Source organism: Tubulanus polymorphus, chromosome 9 (assembly GCF_964204645.1).
Source record: "Tubulanus polymorphus chromosome 9, tnTubPoly1.2, whole genome shotgun sequence".
NCBI classification, from domain to species: Eukaryota; Metazoa; Nemertea; class Palaeonemertea; order Tubulaniformes; family Tubulanidae; genus Tubulanus; species Tubulanus polymorphus.
In genome coordinates this window covers 3,281,744-3,306,504 of record NC_134033.1, presented here as the reverse complement: position 1 = coordinate 3,306,504, position 24,761 = coordinate 3,281,744, and the positions used below count along the sequence as shown (strand labels likewise).

Genomic DNA, 24,761 nt, shown 5'->3' with positions numbered 1-24,761 from the left:
CGAAAATAAATATCTATCTTTCTATCTACAGTTATTCGCACTTTAGCGGTGGAAATGTAATGTTTTTTTTCATAATTTCAAAGTCTATTATTATATTCCTCAAAATAATGCATATGTTATCATCAAAATGATCAATTCATGATGATAGTTGAAACTACCTCCCTTAAATAATTACCTAAATGTCTACGTTCCTCGGCCCCTAGGCCATTTATGTAAATAGTAACGACATGACTATTTTATATATATATATATATATATATATATATATATATATATATATAAAAACAGGTTCCATTGAAATCGCGAAAAAGCTCGGCAAAAGGCGCTAAAATTTCATACACAGACGACCTCCTGCCTTCGATCCTGGATACACCCCTCATCGAGGAAGAGAAGGTCGGAATTTGGCCGGACGAAATTTGGAGGAGTAGATTTGAGACGTGGGGAAAGGGAAGAGTAGAATTTAGGGCGGAATCGGGTACGGCTGATTCGAGATTCCCCTCGAGAATTTTAAGCGGCAATATCTCATTAATCCGTACGCGACGATCCAGATCTTTTTCCCAGAGAATAATTTTTAAAAAAATTTTTTCTCTTAATACGCCACTTTTTAAGCGAGGCCTCTTTGTACACGTACAACGCAGACGTGAAGTGTTGCGCAGACTCCATAGAAACGAACGACGACGACGACGACCGAAGCCGTCTTCTTTTTTTTCGCTCTCTTGAAAAAAAAAATTCACATGGAATTCGTTCAAGGGGCCAGTCGTGGGGCGACCGACGGGGCCGCAAGGGGAACGACGGGACCGCGAGGGGGACTGTAAAGTATTTCGCGTCGGAGCGTTAAAAAAAATGAACCGACATTCTTCGCTCCGAGTCATGAATTACTTTTAATGACTTCGTAAGTTTGCGAAGGAGAGAAAGGCGGTTTTTAAGCAGACGCCTCGTTTCTTTTTTTAACGGAAGCAAAAAACCCGACACGTTCGCGTCTGCCGGCTGTAGGGTCGAACGTACTATTACAAAAAAACTGGTTTTTTTCCTGCTTTTTTCGAAAAACCCTCGCCCGTCGATTCTTTATTTCCTGGTTACCTGTTTACGATTTTCCTGATTATGCGTAGTTCAATTGGAAAAATGAACTAGAAATGATCGCGATCATGAGCTCTCGCGTACGCACTACGTACTTTCAAATAGTAGTCATAGGCAGATTTAAAAGTAGGGAAAATTGGGAACTAAAAGACATTTTTCGATATATGAAAATTACAGGCCTAGTTTAATTGAAAATGAACTATTATTATGGTGATTTTTCAATATAAAAAAATTGTAGGCCTATCTTATTTGAAAATGAACTAATATTATGGTGATTTTAGGAGTCTTGAACTCATAAAAACAGTAGCAACCACTTTGAAAATAGTAGTTGTAACCAGGCCCGTCTGGAGTTTTAATCCGCCCCTGGATGGCTATTAACGATAAATATATTTTGACTTTATCTTCGGAATTGTTATTGCATCTACCTGCGCCGAGTTCAGCTCAGGTAGCGCTCTGGAGAAAACGTTAATTTTCCCCCGATGCGAGCCCCGTTCTACGTGGGTGGTTGTACTATCAGATTTTCACGAGTCGAATTATTAGATGCGTTACGTAGTTTATAGAAATTAGTATAGGCATCTTGAACTCTTCTAGTCGATATAGGTTAGCAGGGAATTGTTTATCGAAAAAAGAGAGAGAGGGAGTGAGAGGGAGTGAGGGAGAGGAGAGAGGGAAAGAGGGAGAGATGGAAAGAGAGGGAGAGACGGAGAGAGGGAGAGATGGGGAGAGAGAGAGAGAGAGAGGGAGAGGGAGAGGGAGAGGGAGAGGGAGAGGGAGAGGGAGAGGGAGAGGGAGAGGGAGAGGGAGAGGGAGAGGGAGAGGGAGAGGGAGAGGGAGAGGGAGAGGGAGAGGGAGAGGGAGAGGAGAGAGAGAGAGAGAGAGAGAGAGAGAGAGAGAGAGAGAGAGAGAGAGAGAGAGAGAGAGAGAGGGGAGGGATAGACTGGTGGTTGGTAACTTGATTCACTTTTCACAATAGCTATTAGCATTTCGAACAATAGAGGTTTGTATTCTTCAATAACCAATTCAGAGCTGGTAAACTAACCCACAGACGACTCTAGACCTAGTTTCACCGTCGACTATAGTCGACAAATGATCGAGAACCCAGTTTTATATTCATTTCCGAAGCCAGTTCGAAAGTTTATGTCCAGTTCCACAGTTGTGTTGGCTTAATTTGACTCTGACCCCAGTTCCACAGTTGTGTGGGTTTAATTTGACTCTGACCCCAGTTCCACAGTTGTGTGGGTTTAATTTGACTCTGAACCCAGTTCCACAGTTGTGTGGGTTTAATCTGACTCTGACCCCAGTTCCACAGTTTTATGGGTTCAATCTGACTCTGAACCCAGTTCCACATTTTTGTGGATTCAATTTGATTCTGGATCCAGTTCGACAGTTTTGTGGTTTTAATTCATTTCTGTGAACCCAGTTCAACAGTTGTGCGGGTTTGTTTTGACTTTGGATCCGATTCCACAGTTCCGCGGGTTTAATTCAACTCCCTGAACCCAGTTCTGGTAACTGAATAATAACAAATCTATAACGGACATTCAAACACAGGTCGAAATTGAGAATATCTGTTCCAACGCGACAGTCGACATCGTTACGAACGAACGAACTATTCAGAGAGTCTCATGCACGATAACAATAGGAAGAATTAATACTTGAAGTGAAAGAAGGTTAAAACTTCCTTTTTAAACAACGTATAAAACCATGCCATAAAATACAGCGCAATTATCGAAATCCATAACACTGGGTTTAAAAGGGCAACAAGTCGATGGAATAAAATCATCATATCTACCATAGGTTTATTATGTTAATAGGGACACTTTTTTGGAAAGGCGCTATCCAAGATGGCTGCCCAGGAAATCTGCGCTAATCCACTAACTGAAAAGATGGCCCATTCCATAAATCCAGCTACGACATCATAAAATTTAGCCCGGTTGTTTCTATAGACCTATCGGGAAAAGATGGCTGCCTCCATGAATCGCCCTATGACATCATCGAACGACCTTTCATCATCAACAGACCTTTCGACGATCGTTAACCGCCTTCATAAAATCCCCCTATGACATCATCAAACCGCTTGATCTACAGACAATAACAGAAAAGACGTCCGCCACAATGAATCCCCCTATGACATCATCGAATTACGACATCGGCTTCTGAATCGAGTCAGCCGGACAGTTCAATGATTAGTAGTGATTTGATGACGTCATAGGGGGATTTACGGAAGCAGGCACCATATCTAGCAGCGTCTACTAGACAATCTGGTGATGTCATAGGGGGATTCACGGAAGCTCACACCTTTCGTAGACAGAAAATTTGATGATGTCATGGGGGATGGTATGATGGCAGCCATTCCTGAAATAGTAGACATATTTCATGATGTCATAGGGGGATTTATGGCAACTGGCATCTTTTCTAGAAGCATCTATAGATCAAATAACTGGCAGTTCGATGATGTCATAGGGGGATTTATGGAGGCGGACATGTTTTTTTTTTTTTTGTAACGACAGAGTACGGAGGGTCGAGGTTTCACTTCGGGTCGATCACGCAAAAATTAAATTAAATACGCATCAATAACAACAAAATGAAGGCAAAAGGCAAGCAGCGAAAAAACGGATTAGAAAATAGAGATGAGATATTGATGATACTGAGCGGAACTCTTACCGGGCGGGGCGTGGTATAATTCACACATATGTGCAACATCTAGAAAGAAATCACAACAACAAAATATCACACAACATTTAAAAATACGACAACAACGAAACCGACATCGGAACCGCGACCGGTTCATCGGAACCGCGACCGGTTCATCGGAACCGCAACCGGTTCATCGGAACCGCGACCGGTTCATCGGAACCGCGACCGGTTCATCGGAACTGTAATCAAACGCGAATGAGTCATTGTTGACAGGTTATCAGCACTATAGTGGCTTCATCAGAACCGTGTTGGGTTCATCAGTACTATAATGGCTTCATCAATACTGTAATTGGTTCATTAGTACTGTAGTTGGTTTATCAATACTGTAGTTGCTTTATCGGAACTCCAGTGGGTTCGTTGGAACCATAGGTGTTTCATCAGAACCATAGCCGGTTCATACGGACTGTAGCGGATTCATCCGAGCCATAGAAGTTGCATCAGAATTAACGCGGTGGGTCTATCAGAACCATGGAGGTTCGTCTAGACTACTGTCATGGGTTTATCAGAACCATAGCGGGTTCATCTAGATTGTAGTCGTGTGAGCGGAACGGTAGCAGGTTCACCCGGGCTGTAGCGGCTTCATCGGAACCAATAGAGGGTTCATTCGAACCGTAGAAGGTTCATCGTCAACAGTAGTGGATCAATATCGGCTTCAACGGAAGCGGGTTCGTTAGAAACGTAAAGCCGATCTATACTGAAGGCCGGATGTAGTTATTTCGCGAGGGAAGAGAATTCGACTGACGAAATAAATGACGACCTAAATTCATCAGCTCTCATTTATAATAATTATAATAATAATAATAATGAATCTAAAGGTCGAAGGAGGTTTCGACATTTATGTATATATTTGATGGACCGGGTAAGTACATCATCATCATCATTACCAGTGAAATCATCTCCCCCGCCGAAAAAACCGAATATTTCCGAATAAATATTTCCGTTTTTAATCGACTTAAAAAGAAACGAAACTGGTTTTTGTTTTTTTCGAAAAAATAACTAGGCCTATATACCAGTCTGGATTAAGTACAACAACGAAATAATCTTACAAATACGTTTGCGGATTTGAAATATTTGAAATGAATCGAGTAAATATTCCGTTAATTCCATCGAAGTTTTTGGTTGAAAAATTGGTCGAAAATGAGAAGAACTGTGCAATCTCACGAAATTTCAAATGTCTCATGTTCTATATGTCCGAGTCAATATCGGGTTCCATCGGTACATTTACTCAAATTTCACTTAAGAGCATGGTAGGGATGTTACATAGCGGGCCAGGGTGGACAGTTCTCTCCCTCCCCCCCCCCCGAAAAAAAAAAATAGGAGAAGTACCCTCTTTGTGAATAGGCCCTATAAGAAATTTAGGAAAAACGCCCTTTTTTGCTAATATTATTGTTATATCCAAAATAAATTGAATGCGGAATCCTTCACTCGGGACTGACTAGCATTTTGTTATAGGCCTACTCTAGTTTTTTCTTTTTCTAGGGCATATAAGATATAGACTAATAGGGTAGCGAAAACATCCTGATTCCGACTCTACCGATCAAGGAGCGGTTAAATGTAAAAGTTCTTGAAATACCTAATTGCCCATTTATCAAAATTCGACGAGTTTTCGACATTTCGCTCGAATCAAGGAATTTCAAGCACCTTAATAAAAGCATTTTCAGTTCAGAAGGAGTTTGTTTCTAAGGAATCGAGGAGTCGCAAGGACCGTTAAAATCAGTTCATTTCATACGTTCTAAAAGGCTAAGAGTCCATAAGATAAAAACCCACTACGCAAGAATTGAAAGTATATTCTAAAATCGAGAATTCATTTTATCGGAAATTTTTTACTTAAGGCAAGATCTCGCCTTAGGGATAATCGTCAGGTGCGGGCGAGTCAAGTTTTCTAGAGTCAGATACGCAGGACCAGCGAATTCGACGAAACTCGAAATGCCTCGATCAATTTTACCAGTCGCTCGTTCAGTTTTGCTACAGTCAGCTCATTAACGATTATTATAGACGAGGTAAAAAAAAAAATCGCACCCATCAGGCGTCGTGAGAGAGATAGAAGTTAAAACCGACCCTGGAATCGCCGGCAGACGTCGACGACCGAAAATAAAGAGAACACGAGCCCGCGGGCGCGGTATCGTCGATACGAAACCGTATAAACACCCGCGGGTATCATCGCCGGGTTCTGCCCACTCGAAACACGGAGATCAGCTCGTCTGATCGGCTATAGCCCGCGGCGAACGTGACTCCTCTCTCTCTTAATCACGCGCGCGCAACTTCAACTGTCATTTCGTGTTTAGATATTACATTTTTGTATCGGTGCCAAGTCGAAATAAAAATCGCGTAATACGACCTTAATGCGCGTAAGGTCGTTAAATCTGATACGGAAACCGAAATGAGCTTAGACTTGTTCGAAGCTGTTAGATTGATTATAGAACCGAAATTGATTTATACTGGTCTTAATCTCTTAGATGGGCTATACAGACCAAAATGAGCTTAGACTGGTCTTAAGTTGTTAGATTGGTTACAGAACCAAAATGAGCTTAGGCTGATCATAAGTTGTTAGATTGGTTATAGAACCAAAATGAGCTTAGACTGGTCTTAAGTTGTTAGATTGGTTATAGAACCAAAATGAGCTTAGACTGGTCTTAAGTTGTTAGATGGGTTATAGAACCAAAATGAGCTTAAACTGGTCTTAAGTTGTTTGATTGGCTATAGAACCAACATGAGCTTAGACTGGTCTAAAGTGGTTAGATATGCTATAGAACTAAAATGTATTTAGGCTAGCCTTAATTTCTTAGATTGCTATTGAACCAAAATGAGCTTAGACTGGTCTTTAAGTGGCTAGATTGTTAATGGAAACAAAGGGAGTTAAAACTGACCTTAAGAGTCGGCACAAATAATATTCCGGCACTTTCACATAAATGATGAGCTTGTTGTGGAGGGGAAGAGAGAGAGAGAGAGGGAGGGAGGGAGGGAGGGAGGGAGAGAGAGAGAGAGAGAGAGGGAGGGAGGGAGAGGGAGGGAGGGGGAGGGAGGGAGGGGGAGGGAGGGAGGGAGAGGGAGGGAGGGGGAGGGAGGGAGAGGGAGGGAGGGAGAGGGAGGGAGGGAGGGAGGGAGGGAGGGAGGGAGGGAGGGAGGGAGGGAGGGAGGGAGGGAGGGAGGAGGGAGAGAGAGAGAGAGAGAGAGAGAGAGAGAGAGAGAGAGAGAGAGAGAGAGAGAGAGGAGAGAGAGAGAGAGAGAGAGAGAGAGAGAGAGAGAGAGAGAGAGAGAGAGAGAGAGAGAGAGAGAGAGAGAGAGAGAGAGAGAGAGAGAGAGAGAGAGAGAGAGACAGAGAGAGAGAGACAGAGAGAGAGAGAGAGAGAGAGAGGTTTGATGAAGTAAAATAACCCTAAGGCTGTTTGAATTCATATATATGAGCCAAATCAAAACCGAATCAATTGTTGACGGTTTTTTTTTTCATGGTTTCGCGGTGTGTATGTATGTGAGTATACAACAAGCGCGCGTTTTGACGCCGCCAGCTACGACGCATTCAACGGTCGCCAACACAGCGCGAGCGCGCGCAGTCACAGAATACATCGATGACACGCTTTCATCTCACTGTGTAACCGACTCGCAGTCAGTCGCCGACGGCAACAGCATCAACAGCAATGGGAAAAAGATACCTCTCGGTGTATAAAAATACCAACCATACGAACCACCGCTGCAGTGGCGTATACAGAAAACCGTATCGGCAAAAAAATAACGCGTTCAAATGATTTTCGCGTTGTTGTATTATCTTTCTGGCTTTTTTCCTAATCTGGGTTCGAAACCCGTACATCACAGTCGTGTCCCCGGGCTAGACGCTTATCCTCATTGCCTCTCTCCACCCAGGAGTAAATGGGTACCTGGCCTGATAGATGACTCCTGAGCGTCTAGCAGCTGCTCGGATGTTACTTCTCCCCAGGGAGAGATGACTGATACATCGAATAGAGTCATAAGGCTGGGGGTTATAATACCGATTTAATGGAACACGCAGTTGAACTTTGTATCACTGTGAAAAGGTCGCTTAAGAATTTGAATCACTATTACTATTAAAATCGCTATCCCTCATCCTCTAGTCATCTGTTCTGGTCATCCACTCCTCTAGTCGTCTGCTCTGGTCATCCACTCCTCTAGTCGTCCGTTCTGGTCATCCACTCGTCCAATGTTCTGTTCTGTTCATCCACTCATCTAGTCGTCTGTTCTGGTCATCCACTGCTCTCGTCATCTGTTCTGGTCATCCACTCGTCCAATCGTCTGTTCTGGTCATCCACTCCTCTAGTCGTCTGTTCTGGTCATCCACTCCTCTAGTCGTCTGTTCTGGTCATCTACTCCTCTAGTCGTCTGCTCTGGTCATCCACTCCTCTAGTCGTCTGTTCTGGCCATCCACTCGTCCAGTCGTCTGTTCTGGTCATCCACTCCTCTAGTCGTCTGTTCTGGTCATCCACTCCTCCAGTCGTCTGTTCTGGTCATCCACTCCTCCAGTCGTCTGTTCTGGTCATCCACTCCTCCAGTCGTCTGTTCTGGTCATCCACTCCTCTAGTCGTCTGCTCTGGTCATCCACTCGTCCAATCGTCTGTTCTGGTCATCCACTCCTCTAGTCGTCTGTTCTGGTCATCCACTCATCTAGTCATCTGCTCTGGTCATCCACTCGTCCAATCGTCTGTTCTAGTCGTCTGTTCTGGTCATCCACTTCTCTAGTCGTCTGTTCTGGTCATCCACTTCTCTAGTCATCTGTTCTGGTCATCCACTCCTCCAGTCATCTGCTCTGGTCATCCACTCATCTAGTCATCTGCTCTGGTCATCCACTCATCTAGTCGTCTGCTCTGGTCTTCCATTCCTCCAGTCATCTGCTCCCCACTTCCAAACTGATATGGGCTCAATATGTTATATCGACTATCGAACTAAGATGGTCTTTGATAAGTTTTAAGAACATCATACAAAACCAGGATCGCAAAATCCACGTTTTAAGCAGGATCATAGCCTATCTTTAACTGTAAACATGAAATCCCCCCGAATTGAAGTCATTTTTAACTGGAAAGGGAACTCACAACATACGCTGCAATGCTGAAATGGTAACATTAAAACACGTATTCGGACTCACCTTGTATATGTTGTATCTGATCTCGTACTCGAACTGAAAACGTTTCACCGGGATTAACGTGCACGTGTACGACGTGTTCGTTCTGCGCGCTATTCGCATCGACTGGCTGCTGCGCCGGCGGACTCACGTCGTCGTCGTCGTCATTGTTATCTATACGCGGCGGCTGCTGCGCCGGCGGACTGTACCGTCCGGTGCCGGCCTCCGCGTCGCAATTAAACACGATATTATCGTTCGTCGTCGTCGGATTCGTCGCGTCCGGTTCGGGCGTGTCCGCGCCGCCGTCGTCGTTGACGCTCTCGGCTGGCGACGAATCGTGGCCGTTCTGCGTGACGACGACGGTGCTGTCTGTCAGCGTTACTACATTGTCGTTGTCGTCCTCGACGACCGGGTCATCGTCGTCGTCGCCGGGCATCGGCTCGTCGTCGTCCTTGACGATGCCTTTATCGACGGTTTCCGCGACGACTGCGGCGGGAATGATAAGATCGGACGGCGAGTCGTCCGGTTCGGTCGTCGTCGGCGTGCTCTCGGCCGGCGTCGTCGTCACGGCGTCCATTGTTGCGGCGGCGCTCGGTGTTGTCGTGGTGATTTTAGGTCGGATATCTTTCATACCTCCACGGCGTCGAGTTGAGAAATTTCTCCGTCTCCTGCGCAAAACAGAAAAAGAGAAACAAATTTAAATCATTCCTTCGTCTTTTCAGGCATCTCCATAAAATGCAAATTAAATATAGCTGCAAGGCGGCGCTACGGGTTTTCTGCAGCCATGAAAACAAATATTCAACCTTCTCAGTGCGTTTACACCGCAGTGCGGTGTATAAATCGGTGATGGACTTTTCTATTAATATCACAAGTAATCATTTTTTTATCTCTAATGAAAGATGGCAGCGCCTGTCAAACATAGTAAACTATTAGTAACTGTTGATACACCGCACCACGGTGTTTATCAAGTGTTTGACACCAACAGAATTTTAACGGTCTCAGTTTTAACCGCAGTAAGAGGCAGTCTTCTGTATTTCTATCCGCATTCCTCAACTTTACCGCGATGAGGGACAACAGTCTGAACGCATTTCACAACCTCTTACTCGGTATTTGACACCAACTCGGGGTAGAATTTTACCGGTCTCAACTTTACCGCAGTAAGAGACAGAGTCTACTGTATTTCACAAACTCTTACTCGGTATTTGACACCAACTCGGGGTAGAATTTTACCGGTCTCAACTTAACCGCAGTAAGAGACAGAGTCTACTGTATTTCAGAAACTCTTACTCGGTATTTGACACCAACTCGGGGTAGAATTTTACCGGTCTCAACTTTACCGCAGTAAGAGACAGAGTCTACTGTATTTCACAAACTCTTACTCGGTATTTGACACCAACTCGGGGTAGAATTTTACCGGTCTCAACTTAACCGCAGTAAGAGACAGAGTCTACTGTATTTCTATTTGAATTCCTCAACTTTACCGCCATGAGGGACAACAGCATTTCAGAAACTCTTACTAGGCATTTGACACCGCAACGAGAGACGTTAAAACCTCTTGGCAGCTTTTTCGTGCTATACTTAACCGACGGTCGCCCGGCGCGCGAAAACCGACGAATAAATCAGGACACAGGATCGAGTGTAAAATGTTTTAATATTCATTCGTCGTAACCGGCGTCAAGTTTCCCCGACACAATGCAAACCGAACTCGACAGCGGCAGACGGAACCGCGCGATAAAAACGTCACGTTCAGGGAACCTCTTTACATAAAATCAACGTAGGCCTATACATATTTGTGGCCGGTGTTTTTGACGGCGCCTACAGGGGTCGGATTTGATGATTAAATTTTCCAGTTGTATACGGTCACCGCTAAGACAGGATGGCGATAACACAACTTTTGAAAATGTAGCTACACCGATTTAAGCATGACAAAAGTGCAGGGCTGCCAACCTCTGAAAAGCGCTATTAATATCAATGTTAAAGTTTTTCGAGGAATATTTCATCGATATATGAGAGAAATTGTCTTACATAATCAGTACTCAGAGGTTAAGACCTCAGTAACATCTTTCATATTTCAGTTTAAACGAATCAGTAATCAAGGGGGTTAAGACCCTCAATAACATCTTTCATATTTCAGTTTAAACGAATCAGTAATCAAGGGGGTTAAGACCCTCAATAACATCTTTCATATTTCAGTTTAAACGAATCAGTAATTAAGGGGGTTAAGACTCTCGGTAAAGACTTTCATATTTCAGTTTAAACGAATCAGTAATCAAGGGAGTTAAGACCCTCAGTAACGACTTTCATATTTCAGTTTAAACAAGTCAGTAAGACCTATCATAAGGGGCTAAGACCGGCGGCCACTCCTTTCAAGAAGGTAAAACCTGAGTAACACTTTCATATTTCTGTTGAAGGGATCATTCATTTATTAGGTACGCATGAAATTTGAATTTTTCAAACCCCCCTCCCCCTCAGTACGCAAAATCGGCCATTTTTTCATATACATTAAGCATAACAGTATATAATTGCACTGACCCCTAACCCTCCCATAATGCGTAGATAATAAATGAATGACCCCCAAATCAATCAGTCATCGAAGGGGGTAAGACCCTAGGTAACACTTTCAAATTACTTTACACATCAGACCAATCAATTCATCAATTCTCACGACAAAATAGTTACAAAATACTGAAAATCAAGAAAAGTGACAGCTCTGGGTGCAGTTTCACGGAAAAAGGATTAACTCCAAAATTGATCCAACCGAAACCGAGTAGAAGAAGTTAAATCTATTTCAGAGTTAAACCGTGTTTAGTGAAACAGGTGATAACAGCTCGGTGATCATACCGTCGATTCTGTTGTCGACGCGGGTGACACTGCGCGCCTCCGCCATACGCCGCGTACCCCGGCCGTCGACAATCGGCGCACGGCAACGCCGCCACCGGCGCCGGGTGACAATACTGCGTGTTGTAGTCCGTGTAGAAGTTATAAACGGGCGGCGGCTCGCGCACGACCTCGTTCGACAGCGTGTAAATCTGATGCGGTATCTGCGTCTGCTGGTGCGGGTGTATCGACGTCTGCTGCTGCTGGTGCGTCTGCACCTCCGAGAAATAACCGGCATCTTCGCAGACGGACGGAGTGCGAATTAAAGATGGCGGCGTCGCCGTTTGCGGTAACGACGGCGCCGACGGATTCAACAATGCGTCGTTCGTCGTCGAGCAGATCATGTAATACGTCTCGCCATTTTTCTCGGTTGCGATGACGACGGACGTCGCCATGGATACTCATCGACGTCTCCGATTATCTCTTTATCTCGTTATCTTGATTCGAATTTAAAAAAATCGCGAATTGATAATATTTCGTCGTTGTTATTATTCGTCCCGATTTCGCGGTCGACGGCGGAACATTTCGTATATTTTACACTAGGGGGCGCTACAAGATGTTAGAGGATTCAAAAATGTCTATTTCTCCCATTAACGAAAAAATGCAAAAATTGAATATAGCTGCAAAGCGGCAACAACAGGTTTTTTGATTTTGACGCCTACTAAGTTTTTAGATTGATGACAGACTAGTTCATATATTATCCAATAGGGGGCTACCAGATACTACAGAGTATTTAGAAATGTCTATTTCACATAATCAAAAGAAACGCGAGATGAAATGTAGCAGCAAAGCAGCTATCACGGGTTTTCTGCCTTGAAAAAAACCAAACATAAAAAGAAACAGTTTTGCTAGTTTTGCTCTCTGAAAAGGGCATCTAAGTGATCACTACTTATATGGTTGTATATCTCCAGTTCAATTGACTAAATGTAAGTCACACCTCACACGGACATGGTCGGCTCGGACTTTTGACTAACTCGTTTACGAACGAAACCATTTAAAAAAAATTCCCAACACATTTTTCCTATCCTCAACTCGGACTTCGCTGAGCACGAAACAATTTCGCTGGTACCAGTTAGTCCTCCGAGTTACGACGACTTACTACGACGACTTTAGGCAAACTTCATCGCAACTGAACCTAGGAAATAATTTTCGTTACCTTTACGAATTACGCCACTCCCAGAAACTTAAACCTAACAACGCCCGGTCCCGCCCCGGATGATGTAGCTTTATCAATAAAACCATGACATAACCATGGCGACTGGAAATATCCCAACAATGACTCAATAGATCGGGAGAAATTTGCAAGCGAAACAGAATAAAAACGATGTACCACCCTACGTGACTAAATTCCGACAGTTTCGCAGTTTCGTAACCAAGCCGACCAGAAATAAAACCAACAATGACTCAACGAGCGACGAGCCCTGTTCAAACAGAATTGACAGGGCCGACGCTCGCGTAACCACGGCAACCACGCACGCGCAACAATGACTGTTTTCCGCGATTCATCGGAAAAACACGAGCGAGAAACCGGTCGTGCCCGCGAGGACCATCGACGTATAAATAATCATTATATATATATATATATATATATATATATATATATATATATATATATATATATATATATATATATATAAATATTGATCGAGAAAAACGCAATCGATTACTTGCGCGGGGAATTAGAATAAAATCGTACTCGAAAGCATTCGACGCTCGGGGGAAAACCCGCGAAATCGCGCATTATGCGGAGGTTGTTCGTGTCAAAAAATCATCGAAGGCTTAATCAATCGACGATCTCGTTAAATCAAGAGCAGATTTCAGATGTTCGAGTCTTCGTAAAGATGACTTTCACGATTAAGTCGAAAATAATCAAGGCAATTTCATTTGACTCGCATTTTCCCCCTGACATACACCGTTATTTTCCCTGACTTTATCCGCTATGAATCCGATCAATTAACACAGTCAAATACGTCAGACGGAAACTGTTTGATTTCAAGCGCGATCTAGAAATCTTAAAAAATATTTCCCTGACTATTCCCTGACGCGTTAGTTATTTTCCCTGACTTGATCCGTCAAGAATCAAATCATTTTTAACACAGTCAAATATGTAAAACACAGACGCAAACTGTTTGCTCTTAAACATGATCTAGCAATCTCAAGGAATCTCCCTAACTTTTCTCTGATTTTTAGCTTTTTTCTTTACAAAATTCTCTGAATATACCCTCATTTTTCCATGATTTCAAGCTTTTATTCCCAGAATTTTTAACGAAAATTAGTTTCGCTGACTTTTCACTGATTTCCAGGTAACTGGCCGCGCTGATAAATTCATTAACTAAAACGTAGATGAAAACTGTTGGAAACCGTTTGATTTTACGCGCGATCGAACAATCTCGACGAATTTACAAAACCGTTCCCTGATTTTAAGCCATTCTCTTACAAAACTCTCCGACCGTTCCCCAACTTTTTCAAGAAAAGAAATTTCCCTGACTTTTCCGCGATCTTAAGCTTCTTTATTTCTTATAAACTAAATTCCTTTTTCGAAAGAAAAGACAATTACCACCCAGACTTTTCCCTTCGATTTCCAGGATCTTAAGCTCCTTTTTTCAATAAACTAAATTCCTTTTTCGAAAGAAAAGACAATTACCACCCAGACTTTTCCCTTCGATTTCCAGGATCCGGTTCCACAGTCGCGAGTTAAAGAAAATTCTGAGTTGAAATCAGTTGATTTTCGACGAGTTAACCGCGAGTCAAATCTTAACTCATAACCGCGTAACTTGGGGTCCAGGTAACTGACCGCCCTGTAATAATACCGAGTTATTGTTTAGATTTTTACCTGTATCTATTGGAAGCTGCGCCGACAGTGTTTTCCCGAGTTCCGCGCGTCCCATCGGAAAACCAACTAAACAATAATATTTGTAGCAACGTAATAATGTTATAATTCCTATGACGTAAACGCAACCCGATTAACTCTCGGTAAATACATTAACGACATTTACTCCGGAATTCTGGAGAATTGTTTTCAAACTTTCGCTGTCTCACTCGGTCTAATTTCGGGTTACGCTAAAATTGTCACCTACGCAATGATTACCAAAAATATGTTACCCCTATTAGCGCTAAATGTCAAACTCGCATAACTATGATTTATTGTGGGTGATCTCAAAACAGTACGGGCTTGAGAACCCAGTTCCACAGTTGTGTGGGTTTGATTTTAATCTGAATCCAGTTCCACCAGTTGTGTGGGTTTGCTTTGACTCTGAACTCAGTTCCACAGTTGTGTGGGTTTAATTTGACTCTTGTTATAATCTGACTTTGAATCCAGTTCCACAGCTGTGTGGGTTTAATTTGACTCTGAATTCAGTTCCACAGTTGTGTGGGTTTAATTTGACTCTTGTTATAATCTGACTTTGAATCCAGTTCCACAGCTGTGTGGGTTTAATTTGACTCTGAACCCAGTTCCACAGCTGTGTGGGTTTAATTTGACTCTGAATTCACTTCCAAAGTAGTGTGGGTTTAATTTGACTCTGAACCCAGTTCCACAGTTGTGTGGGTTTGATTTGACTCTGAACCCAGTTCCACAGTTGTGTGGGTTTAATTTGACTCTGAACCCAGTTCCACAGTTGAGTGGGTTAAATTTGACTCTGAACCCAGTTCCACAGTTGTCTGGGTTTAATTTGACCCTGAACCCAGTTCCTCAGTTGAGTCGGTTTAATTTGACTCTGAATCCAGCCCCAAACTTGTATCCAGGTTTAATTCGATTCTGGACCCAGTTCCACAGTTGTGTGGGGTTTAATTCGACACTGGACCCAGTTCCACAGTTGTGTGGGGTTTAATTCGACTCCGGATCTAGGTCGCGCAGCTGTGCGCTCCGCGGTTTCAATTTCACTCTTGATATTAAACTCTCATTAACTATCGAACGCCATTCGAACAGTAAAAAAACCGACCGACCAAAAATGCGCAATATCCGATATCTAAAAAAAAATAAGGACCATTCGAAAAATAAATGCGACCTACTGCGTGAGTATAGATTTTAGATGCTAACAATTTGATACTTGTCCTTTTAACTGCGTACACGCGCTTACGCGACACCCGACCGAACGTGCTAGTTTAAACCTATATCTCCTTTCCCCGGGGTCGGTCGGATACGATTACGCGAAAATTCAAATCGCGAAACGCAACGCAACGCTCTCGCGCATTTTTGGCGAGGTATCCCGTGTTGGAGTCGTTAATTAGGACATTTAAAAAAGTCGTTTATAAAAAAAATCGTGCTATAGTTGTTTTGTACGCGCGATCCAGGGTTCGCGCGTTTGGAATCCTAAACGCCGCGGAGCTAGGCTCGAATTAAACCCGTACAACTGTATACCGCGAAATATCAATTATTGTTTAACCCTTTCAGTGCGTCTACACCGCATTGGGGTGTATAAATCAGTGATGGATTTTGCTAGTACACCGCACTGCAGTGTATTGATGTAATTAGTAATTAATAGTTGTCTCTTGAAAAATTGCACACTTGTCAGACATAGTGAAATACTAGTAACTAACGATACACCGCACCACGGTGTAGACGCACAAGTGGTATTCCTGTTATTCAACACACTAGGGTGGAATTTTTTAAAATTTTCAAATTATCTCTAGCACTTTAGGGTATTTACTAGTCAGCACTGAAAGGGTAAACTCTTAACGTTGCCAATGTAATGAATCTAACCTCTAACCATATCTATGTTCAGGTTTCTTCTGTGTGGAACTGGGTTCAGAATAAAATCAAACCAACACAACTGTGGAACTATGAAGAGTCAAATTAAACCCACATAACTGTGGAACTGGGTTTAGTCAAATTATACCCATACAACTGTGGAACTATATGAAGAGTCAATTTAAACCCACACAACTGTGGAACTGGATCCAGAATCACATAAAAAACCCACACAACTGTTGAACTGGGTACAGTCAAATTAGACCCACACAACTGTGGAACTGGTTTCACAGTCAAATTAAACCCACACAACTGAGGAACTGGGGTCAGCGACAAATTAAACCCACACAACTGTGGAAACAGATTCTGTGACAAATTGGAGTGGGGACCCAGTTCCAGGGTAAACCCATTCAATTGTGGAACTGATTTCAGAGTCAAATTAAAGTCAAAATGGGTTTTAACTAACATCTCACTCTAGTTTCTAAAATACCTGAAAATCAACTAAAACCATACTGACAACAAAACCGAAACCTGTTTGTTAGATACCTAAATCAAAACGATTACGAAATACCTAAATTCCTTACGCGACAAATCCTCATCGCCATCGTCTGACCTGCAATTAAAACGGGATTAACGAGGCTACGACGGACTAATTAAAATCACCCCGGCAACCGCTTAAATCCAGCCGGAAACAGAACAACAATACCGCGTAATCATCGTCCGACAATGGCGAAAAGAATCACCGAGGATGAATAATAACAACAACGAGAATCGCAAACGAATCGGCGCCTTACATACAGAATCAGCAACCGTGCGAATCGACGTACGCGCACTCGAGTGAAATCAAAACGCGACGAATCGACACAATGAATCGAGCTCGCACGCGCGCGGTGCGACGAGGAATCGAACGCCGTTTTCGCTATAGGCATTCAAACAAACGCGCTAGATATACACGGATAGATATAGATATTATTTCGATCGATCTCGCGCTCGGCGCGGCTCAGCTCGGCAGCCGCGGGTAAAACCGAGCTCGCGCTGTCGTCGTCGTCGTTATAATCACCGTCGGTAAAAATCGATGCGCGTTTTCGTATAAAAAAACGCGAAAACCTCGCGCGCGCGAGCTCGGCTCGGCGAAACGAACTAGAAACGACGACGGGTATTTGATGAAATATCGCCGGCAGTCGCGTGCGTTTCGAATTCCTGTAGATGAAAGCAACGAACGCCGCTAACGCTAAATATCTATAAACCCTATATACACACGCACATTTTATATATATATATATATATATATATATATATATATATATATATATATATATATATATTTATCATGAGTGATAGATATGTTTTATATGCTCCTTTGTATGTTCTTTTTTTTGCGATGATATGTGAAATTATCGGAATATCGAAAATACCACTCGTTCTGGCTCCGGAAAACCGGGGGCCCAGATTTTTAAGTCGAATTAAAACGGCGCAACTGTGTAGCTGGGTTCAGAGTTAAATAAAGCCTACACAACTGTGAAACTGGGTTCAGAGTTAAATTAAACCTTCACAACTGTGGAACTGGATCTAGAGTCAAATTGAATCCACACAACTGTGGAACTGGATTCAAAGTCAAATTAAACCAATACAACTGTGGAACTGGAATCAGAGTCAAATTAAACCCACACAACTGTGGAACTGAGTTCAGAGTTGAATTAAACCAACACAACCGTGGAACTGGGTTCAGAGTCAAATAAAACCCACGCAACTGTGGAACTGGTTCAGGTCCAACTAAATGAACAACTTTCGAACTCCAAGTCTAATAATAGCAAACAAAACAAATCATTAAATCGCGAACCTTTTGAGGCGTTTTAAAAATTCGATGACTTCGACAAAGTTTCGACACAAAGATGAAACGACAATTTTGATCACTCATCATTTCGCAAGGCGCAGGCGAACGCGAATCAATAAAAACAACCGAACTTTAGTTAGATAAAAACAACGCGGAGCGAAGCAGGAGGAAAAGTCGAGCCCTCGAGGGTTTTTCATCGCGAGAGATAATGAGTCGAAACGCTGCTCGCGGGAGCAGACGACATTACACGGCGTCTGCTTCAACCGGGAGCGTCTTCGTTCGTCGCAGACAGCTGACAGCGTTTACATTCAAACGGCGCATCGGCTCGGTCCGATCTCCCGGCGCGCGCAAAAAAAAAAACGCTTACGTCTGCCGATTTCTATAACCGTTAACGCTAATACGCGTAATCGGACTTTTTCGCGGAAACGGTCGATGAAAATAAACGTATATTTCGTTAGATTTGTATAGTAAATAACCGGTACTATCCGCTCGAAATCGCACCGCGCCGCGTCGTCTATTAATCCAGATTGTCGCGTTATTAGCGTTTATTCGTTAATCTATTTCGTGCGGCCGCGCGAAAAATTATCAAAAATGATCTCGAGAAAAATATCGAATTATCGTTAACGAAAAAATAACATTTCTTTCGTAATGAGGGTTCTTACGTGTGTTTCCTAATTTTCATTACTTTTACATGAGGCCGTCCCAAAATGATGGTCTGTTTGCCGTAACTCGACCGACCCGACCTAAAAGGTACCGAGTGAAAACCTTTTTTTGTGGGATTCATTGAAATAAATCTTATTTCTGATAATGTTTCCATATAAAAAAGGTGATTAATTTGTTTTTTGCCCTAAAATTTTGCAAAAATATCTTTCAACCTACCTACCGACTCATCTTAAAAAAACTTGTGAGTCGGTATTACGGCAAACAGACAATTATTTTGGGATAGCCTGATTATAAATTTTCCATACCCCTTGACCCAGTTCCACAGTTGTGAGTTAGAGTTAACTCTGAGTTAAAGTTAGTTCATTTTCAATGTTTTAACCCAAAAATCAAAGTCAAATCTTAACTCAGAACTGTGGAACTGGACCCTGAGTTACACATTTCCAACCTAGAACAGGCAATGTAGGCCGATTCCAAGTGAATAATTGCCAATTATCAATACCATCGACAAAGTGTTTTCATCAAGTTTGTTATCAAATGCGTAGTAAGATGTTTAGGCACGTAGCCTCAAATTCAAAATAGAAGGAAAATTTTATTTCGACACCATTTTCTGATTTTCGATACCTCTTCCCCATAACCATAGAGAAAAACGAAACAAAATCTCCATCGCTCAACCAGGGCCAGGAAAAAATAAACCCATTTTCGAACGAATTTCCAAAGCATTCCTCGCACCGCGGAGCGCAACTGAGGTCATTATTCGCAAAGTTGCTTTTTTCCCTCAATCCACTGAGTCCAACTGATATAAACCCCACTCGAGGTATCATAAGACGCTTTGAGGATTTTGCCAGCCACTGAGCGCCACTCCGGTCATCGTAAGCAGATTCGATGTATCATTTTACCCTCGATCCGTTATGTCGCACTCGGCGCATCATTAGGAAAGTTTGTGGTTTAATATCATACAGACATCTTCATACCCCTCGACCCATTGGGCGCCACTCCGGTCATTATCAGCAGGTGCGAAAATTTTTTTTCCTGCTTAAAGGGCAAGAGACCAGGAGGGAAGATTCTTCTATTAAGAAACTTTGCTTTCACCAGCTGGGATTCAAACACGTGAACCCTGGATTGGTGAGTGACCAGTATATGAGAAAGGCTAGCTGGCTGACTGGCTGGCTGGCTGGCTGGCTGACTGACTGACTGACTGACTGACTGACTGACTGACTGACTGACTGACTGACTGACTGACTGACTGACTGACTGATCGACTGATTGACTTGAATGACTTGAATGACTTGAATGAATGACTTGAATGAATGAAGCTTGAATGACTGACTGACTGACTGACTGACTTGAGTGACTGACTAAATGACTGACTAAATGACTGACTGATTGACTGGTTTGAATGAATGACTGATTGACTCACTGGCCGACTGACTGCACGACTACCATAAAGGTCTAGTTGCAGTCCACTGGCCCCTACCACGAGAACAATCACGATATTCTAAAAACCGATGACGCGATAGATTCAAAAATTCAGTTCATTCGACCCCAATTATAATATAATCATCATTGATAACGTTATCGATCTGTTCAGATCGACAGGTTTGAGGCGGAGCTTAACACGCGACATTCATTAAAAATAAAAATATCGCTTCAGGTATGAAGAGAAAGGAGAGGGTAGAGGAGGGGGGTTGATGATGATTCGTGACTTTCATGTTAAAGATCAGAGAGATAGTTGTTGGTTTGGTTGCGTTGCCGCCAGCAATGCTGCTGCTGCTGCTGCTGCTGCTGCTGCTGCTGCTGCTGTTGCTGTAGATGAAGTTGATATTTATTCTCACATCTATGATAAACAGCAAACGAACGAACGGGGCTGAAGGCTGAATTTATTAGGGAGTGTCTGAAACGGTCGTTAAAAATATCGTCGAGTGAAAGGAGAGCGAATATCGGGGTCCACAGTGAAAGGAGAGCGAATATCGGGGTCCACGGTGAAAGGAGAGCGAATATCGGGGTCCACGGTGAAAGGAGAACGAATATCGGGGTCCACAGTGAAAGGAGAGTGAATATCGGGGTCCACAGTGAAAGGGGAGCGAATATCGGGGTCCACAGTGAAAGGAGAGCGAATATCGGGGTCCACAGTGAAAGGAGAGCGAATATCGGGGTCCACGGTGAAAGGAGAGCGAATATCGGGGTCCACAGTGAAAGGAGAGCGAATATCGGGGTCCACGGTGAAAGGAGAGCGAATATCGGGGTCCACAGTGAAAGGAGAGCGAATATCGGGGTCCACAGTGAAAGGAGAGCGAATATCGGGGTCCACAGTGAAAGGAGAGCGAATATCGGGGTCCACAAAGAAAGGGGAGCGAATATCGGGGTCCACAGTGAAAGGAGAGCGAATATCAGGGTCCACAGTGAAAGGAGAGCGAATATCGGGGTCCACAGTGAAAGGGGAGCGAATATCGGGGTCCACAGTGAAAGGAGAGCGAATATCGGGGTCCACAGTGAAAGGAGAGCGAATATCGGGGTCCACAGTGAAAGGAGAGCGAATATCGGGGTCCACAGTGAAAGGAGAGCGAATATCGGGGTCCACAGTGAGTGGAGAGCGAATATCGGGGTCCACAGTGAGTGGAGAGTGAATATCGGGGTCCACAGTGAAAGGAGAGTGAATATCGGGGTCCACAGTGAAAGGAGAGTGAATATCGGGGTCTACAGTGAACGGAGAATGAATATTTTGCGTCACCGGTGAACGGAGAGTGAATATTTTGCGTCACCGGTGAACGGAGAATGAATATTTTGCGTCACCGGTGAACGGAGAGTGAATATTTTGCGTCACCGGTGAACGGAGAGTGAATATTTTGCGTCACCGGTGAACTGAGAGTGAATATTTTGCGTCACCGGTGAACGGAGAGTGAATATTTTGCGTCCCCGGTGAACTGAGAGTGAATATTTTGCGTCACCGGTGAATGGAGAATGAATATTTGCGTCACCGGTGAACGGAGAGTGAATATTTTGTGTCACCGGTGAACGGAGAGTGAATATTTTGCGTCACCGGTGAACGGAGAGTGAATATTTTGCGTCACCGGTGAACGGAGAGTGAATATTTTGCGTCACCGGTGAACGGAGAGTGAATATTTTGCGTCACCGGTGAACGGAGAGTGATAAACCAGCTGTTCTTTAACTTTCCATTCATTATTGTCGATAATAAATGTTGGAACGACATTGTAATGACATCTGTACATAATCCATACAAATACAATAGACCGACAAATAGCACAGCGATAAAGAATATCATAGCAGCGGTAATTCATTGAAATACCTATAACTCGGTTAGTACTGGGATCCTGAAACCGGTTTAACAGTCATAGGTCAACATTTCACCCAGTTCAACAGCCAGAAGGTCAATATTTCACCCAGTTCAACAGCAATGGGTCGACCAGCACAACAGACAAAGGTCAACATTTCGGATTTGACCAAATTCAACGGTCTAAGGTGATAAGTTGACCTAATTAGGCAGTCAGTTGACCTAGTTCGTCATAGTTCATACGTTCGACCTAGCCAAATCGTCAATATTTGACCCAGTTCCACAGTCACAAGGTCAGCATTTGACTCGGATCCAGTCAAAAGTCAGAATTTAGTTCATTTCCAAACTTTCACTGCCAAAGCTAAGCGTCTGACCAAGGACCAACGTTTAACTCTGCAGTAGAAAATCAAACATCTTAACCCAGTTCTACAAGGGTCGACATTTCAAACTTTGCCCCTGAAGACTTTTAAAACTGAGGGATATCACGTAACACCGAATGAAAAGTCAAAACGTTGCAGGGAAAATAATTAGCGCTTGATTTCGTTTTGCGCCACGAGCAAGAAATGACAAAACTTTTAAAGATGATGAACCGGGAGAGGGAGAAGAGGGAGAGAAGAGAGGGAGGGAGGGAGAGAGGGAATGGGGAGAGAGGGAGGAGGGAGGGGGTGAGGAGAGAGAGAAGAGAGGGAGGAGGGAGGGAGGGGGAGGAGGGAGAGAGGAGAGAAGAGGGAGAGAGGAGAGAAGAGGGAGAGAGGGGAGAGGGAGGGAGAGAGGGAATGGGGAGAGAGGGAGGAGGGAGGGGGTGAGGAGAGGAGAGAGAAGAGAGGGAGGAGGGAGGGAGAGAGGGGGAGGAGGGAGGGAGAGAGGAGAGAAGAGGGAGAGAGGGGAGAGGGAGGGAGAGAGGGAATGGGGAGAGGGAGGAGGGAGGGGGTGAGGAGAGGAGAGAGAAGAGGGAGGAGAGACGGAATGGGGTGAGGGAGAGAGGGAGAGGGGAGGGGGAGGGAGAGAGGAGACATAGGGAGGTAATGGGGAAAAGAGGGAAAAATGGGGAGAGGGGGAGAGGGAGTGAGAGAGGGGTAGGGAGAGGAGAGACAGAGAAGAGAGGAGGGAGGGAGGAGAGAGGGAGAAAGAGATAATGGAGAGAGGGAATTAGGGGAAAGAGGGAGAGAGGGAGAGGAGAGAGAGGGATGGATGTGGAGAGGGAGGAGAGAGAGGAAAGAGAGTGAGGAAGTCAGAATAGAAATGTTTCTAAGTGAAATATTCAAAGCGAGCCACGGTGGTGACGATGATGGTGGCATCAGAACACTCTACAATGTTTATTATGCATGTCGCCCGTAGCGGTTGCGATAGCTATATATAGTGTGTTTGAAAGGTCTCAGATGAACATAGCCTGCGGGCGCGGCAACTATAATCAAAAACCATCGCCGCATCGGGTTACTAGACGCTAGCGCCACCACACGCGATGCTTTGATACGAACCAGTCACCGGACGCCTCATTCCGTCTGGCGGGTTCACTAAGGACGCTAGCGGAATACCGCGTACACCCTCACCACAGCTGAGAGGGACACGAGGGTTCTTGTCCCACCACAGCTGTGAGGGGAGTTCAACAAGAACCAAAGTATCTGTTCTAGTCTCTCACTACCACCACAGCTGTGAGGGGTTCACCAAGAGCCCCCGTATCGTTTCTAGTCTCTCGCACTCACCAGAGCTGTGAGGGGAGTTCATCAAGAACCCGTGTGTCTGTTCTAACCACTCAACTTTCATCACAGCTGTGAGGGGTTCACCAAGAACTCATGTCTGTTGTAATACAACAAACATACCCATAACCATGAGTCTTTTATCGAGACCAATGGGTTCTTGTCACTTCCATCACAGCTGTGAGGGGTTCACCAAGAACCCATGTATCTTTTCTAGTCTCTCGCACTCACCAGAGCTGTGAGGGGTTCACCAATAACCCAAGTATCGTTTCTAGTCTCTCGCACATACCAGAGCTGTGAGAGGTTCACCAAGAACCCATGTATTTTTTCTTGTCTCTCGCACTAACCAGAGCTGTGAGGGGTTCACCAAGAACCCATGTATTTTTTCTAGTCTCTCGCACTCACCAGAGCTCTGAGGGGTTCACTAAGAACCCATGTATTTTTTCTAGTCTCTCGCACTCACCAGAGCTGTGAGGGGTTCACAAAGAACCCGTGTGTCTGTTCAAATCACTCTCAAGCTCAAGTCAGAAAAAGAAAGTAAAGTCTAACCCAGAACAAGAAATCTGAGGCAAGTGTAGCGGGTATATGCTGCAGTAAGGAGCGTTCTGCTACCAGGATTTTCCACCGACCGAAATCGAGGTTCCTCGTTTCATTGACAAGATGCCAGTCGATCTCGGAACGCAAGAGAGATTCCGACGCCGCGTCCTGAAGGCTCGCGTTTCGAAAGGATATTCGAAGAGGATGGCGCGAAAAAAAATTCAAACAACGCTCGCTCGCGATCGATGAATAATTACACGCCGAGGACCGAAATCGATTCCGGTTACGTGTTTTCAGGGCTCGTATCGTACTTCAAT

General features: G+C 44.0%; 1 protein-coding gene across 2 annotated transcripts in view; it reads right to left on the bottom strand.

The window, feature by feature from the left end:
- The window catches only part of LOC141910868 (fibronectin type-III domain-containing protein 3A-like), an 86,972-nt gene that overhangs the window by 55,210 nt on the left and 7,001 nt on the right, over window positions 1–24,761 (bottom strand). For both annotated transcript variants that reach the window (XM_074801729.1, XM_074801728.1), the window contains exon 2: window positions 8,882–9,525. In XM_074801729.1, coding sequence (XP_074657830.1) covers window positions 8,882–9,488 — 607 coding nt within the window. In that variant the 5' untranslated portion in view covers window positions 9,489–9,525. The remainder of the gene's footprint in view (window positions 1–8,881; window positions 9,526–24,761) is intronic.